This window comes from Limulus polyphemus, unplaced genomic scaffold (genome assembly GCF_000517525.1).
Source record: "Limulus polyphemus unplaced genomic scaffold, Limulus_polyphemus-2.1.2 Scaffold3013, whole genome shotgun sequence".
Lineage (NCBI taxonomy): Eukaryota > Metazoa > Arthropoda > Merostomata > Xiphosura > Limulidae > Limulus > Limulus polyphemus.
Window position 1 is genome coordinate 92,624 of NW_013668623.1, and position 3,566 is coordinate 96,189.

At 38.1% G+C, this 3,566-nt stretch overlaps 1 protein-coding gene across 1 annotated transcript in view; it reads left to right on the forward strand.

Annotated features, from left to right (window-relative positions):
• LOC106468461 (zinc finger protein Gfi-1b-like) overlaps window positions 1-2,741 on the forward strand; it is a 38,552-nt gene extending 35,811 nt beyond the window's left edge. The window contains exons 3-4 of the mRNA XM_013928887.1: window positions 682-1,317; window positions 2,473-2,741. Of these exons, the coding sequence (XP_013784341.1) occupies window positions 682-1,317; window positions 2,473-2,741 (905 nt within the window). The remainder of the gene's footprint in view (window positions 1-681; window positions 1,318-2,472) is intronic.
• Window positions 2,742-3,566: the final 825 nt, after the last annotated feature.

A 3,566-nucleotide genomic window follows, 5' to 3' on the forward strand; every position in this document is an offset into this window, starting at 1 on the left:
TAAACTATTAATTAATTTTAATTATATTTTACATATTGCAGCATGATCTCCAACATATTGGGATCCAATAATAATTTTTTTAAACTATTAATTAATTTTAATTATATTTTACATATTGCAGCATGATCTCCAACATATTGGGATCCAATAATAATTTTTTTAAACTATTAATTAATTTTAATTATCTTTTACATTGGGCAGCATGACCTCCAACATATGGGGATCCAATAATAATTTTTTTAAAACTATTAATTAATTTGAATTATCTTTTACATATTGCAGCATGATTTCCAACATATTGGGATCCAATGATAACTTTTTAAAGCTATTATTCGATTAAAAAAACAACTACATTCAAATATTTTATCAGCTTGCATGATAAAATAGTCTGCCAAGTGCGGGATGTAAAAGTTAGCATTTACTTGGTCTTGGCCTCCCCAGTGGCAGAGCGGTATGTCTGCGGACTTACAACGCTAGAATCCGGGTTTCGATACCCGTGGTGGGCAGAGCACAGATAGCTAATTGTGTAGCTTTGTGCTTAATTACAAAAACTACAAACAAACATACTTGGTCTTGATATGTTATAGTTTATTAAGCATACAGTTTGCATTTGTTTTTCTGTAAAATACCATAATAAAGAGTCATGTTCCAGTGATATCTTTTCTTCTCTGTGTTCTGAAGGAAACCAGGTTATTGGCTCAAGTTTATCCCCATCCTGGATCAGCCCGTCCAGTAATAAAACTACGCTTTCCGTTTTTACTCTGCCGTCCAAGATAAAAGCTTCAAAAGTCCAGAATCAATCCGTAATATATCCCAAAGACCTGACGAACCAAACACGTTTGAAGACCTTTTCCTCTGAGAACCGTAAGCTTTCTGATTACTCGATCGAGGCTCTTCTGGGGTCATCTAAGCTGAGAAAGAAATACAAGAAACCGGTGAACCCAGAAACACACGATCAGGATATACACGCTACTTTAGGAAAATCGCCGTTTTCGTGTTCCAAGTGTCAAGAAACGTTCAGCACTCCGCATGGTGTCGAGGTACACGCCCGCCGATCGCACAACGGAAAACGGCCGTTCTTGTGCCCGCAGTGCGATAAAAGTTTTGGCCACGAACTGAGTTTACACCTCCACCGAGCTGTCCATATGACCGAGAGAAGCTATGAATGCCAACTGTGCGGGAAGACTTTCAAGAGGTCGTCCACCTTGACCACTCACCTGTTGATCCACTCCGATACCAGACCTTACCCGTGTCAGTACTGTGGTAAACGGTTCCACCAGAAGTCGGACATGAAGAAACACACCTACATCCACACAGGTCAGTAACAGATACATAGATAGCTAGATCACATTCCAATCAATATTGAACCAAATTGGAGATCATTTAAGGACAATTTCATAAAATGTTCTAAAGTTTTAAAATAAAAACTATTCTGTTTGGTTATTAAAACTACCAGAACAGCTGAAATAAATGGTTTAATACTCACCGGATGCGTTTTTTTTTCTTCCTTTGGTCACTGCCAAGCTTTAGCAGTAAACGTATAGCTCTTCTGACCAAAGGTCAAACGACTGCGTGCAGAAGTGAGAAAAACTTAACAAAGCTCGACATTAATTTTACTAAACTTGTAAATCTTGTCTATATGGGTCGCCTTCTTTCTTTTAACTGTCTCTACAATTTCTAGAACCGATAGACGAAGTAGCCAATAAAACAGACGGCAGAGTTCTGTTGACAGAAGTAGACAAACAAAACAGACGGTAGACTTCTGTCTAGAGAAGTAGCCAATAAAACAGACGGTAGACTTCTGTTGAGAGAAGTAGCCAATAAAACAGACGGTAGACTTCTGTCTGGAGAAGTAGACAAACAAAACAAACGGTAGATTTCTGTTGACAGAAGTAGACAAATAAAACAGACGGTAGATTTCTGTCTAGAGAAGTAGAGAAATAAAACAGATGACAGAGCTCTGTCTAGAGAAGTAGACAAATAAAACAGACGGTAGACTTCTGTTGATAGAAGTAGACAAATAAAACAGACGGTAGAGTTCTGTTGATAGAAGTAGACAAATAAAACAGATGGCAGAGCTCTGTTGATAGAAGTAGACAAATAAAACAGATGGCAGAGCTCTGTCTAGAGAAGTAGACAAATAAAACAGACGGTAGACTTCTGTCTAGAGAAGTAGACAAATATAACAGACGGTGGACTTCTGTTGAGAGAATTAGATAAGTAAACCAGATTGGTAGACTTCTGTTGATAGAGAGGGAACAACTAAAACAAACGGGTCCAACGTTCTTTTCTCATTGTATTAAGAACTACATATATAAACATATACCTTATGTGTAGTATTTAGTACAAGCTAAAGGTCTTTCTTTTCTCATTGTATTAAGAACTACATATATAAACATATACCTTATGTGTAGTATTTAGTACAAGCTAAAGGTCTGAGTTTATACATTTTTGTTTATTTGTTTTTTACAGGAGAAAAGCCACATCAGTGTGACATCTGCGGAAAAGCCTTCAGTCAGTCATCTAACCTAATCACTCACACTAGGAAACATACAGGCTTCAAGCCGTTTCCTTGTGACCAGTGTCCACGTGCTTTCCACAGGAGAGTGGACCTACGCCGCCATAAAGAAACTCATCATTTTAGGCCTATCTGTAGTCATAAAGCGCCCTCTACGATTGCCTCTCTAGGGTTCACTGAACAATGTGTTTTTTCTTTCGAGGGAACTTCTGTGCTCTCGTGATCAAGATATATATACGGTTCTTGTCACTGTTCTTGTTACGTCATAGTATTAAGACAAGATACATTAATTTCAATCATGTTTAGTGGAAACCCTTTAAATTTTCATTTTAGTCTTCTTTACACCCAAGAATTTGTTGATGCATTGTTGGTGACATCTAGGAGAAATAATTTCATAATTTATTGTCCGTCATAATGAGGGACGACCATGATGCAGCTTGCGTTATGATGAGACCCGAAACCTTGTGCCCAAAGTAGGCAGTACTTTAGAGTGGGAGGGGGAGGTATAAATGTGCTCAAAGCATGTTTGTGTGTATGTTTTTCTTATAGCAAACTCATATCGGAGTATCTGCTGTGTCTACCGAGGGGAATCGAACCCCTGATTTTTGCGTTGTAAATCCGCAGACTTACCGCTGTCCCAGCGGAGGGACGTGCTCAACGCAGTCAGTAATCTAGAGTGAGTTCGTGTGTGTGTGTGTGGGGGGGGGTATAAATACGTGCCCAAAGCTATGAAAGAGTTATTATAAATTCTGAACGAACTATGGAATATGCGTCAACCAGTTTTAAAATTGTTTAGGAAGACGATTATACTATATTGTACTATTTCAGTATGTAGGCTTCACCATCGACAAGAAATGATGTTCCAAAGTACTGTAATCGTCAAAAATCATGATGTCACACGTGATTTGATTTTTAGTCATTAGGCTATATGTTTTATTTATTTGAAACTTTCATTTTTCGCGTTGTTTCTCTCTCCCGTTTTAGTTTGTTTGTATTTAAGCACAAAGCTACACAATGGGCTATCTGTGCTCTGCCCACCACGAGTATC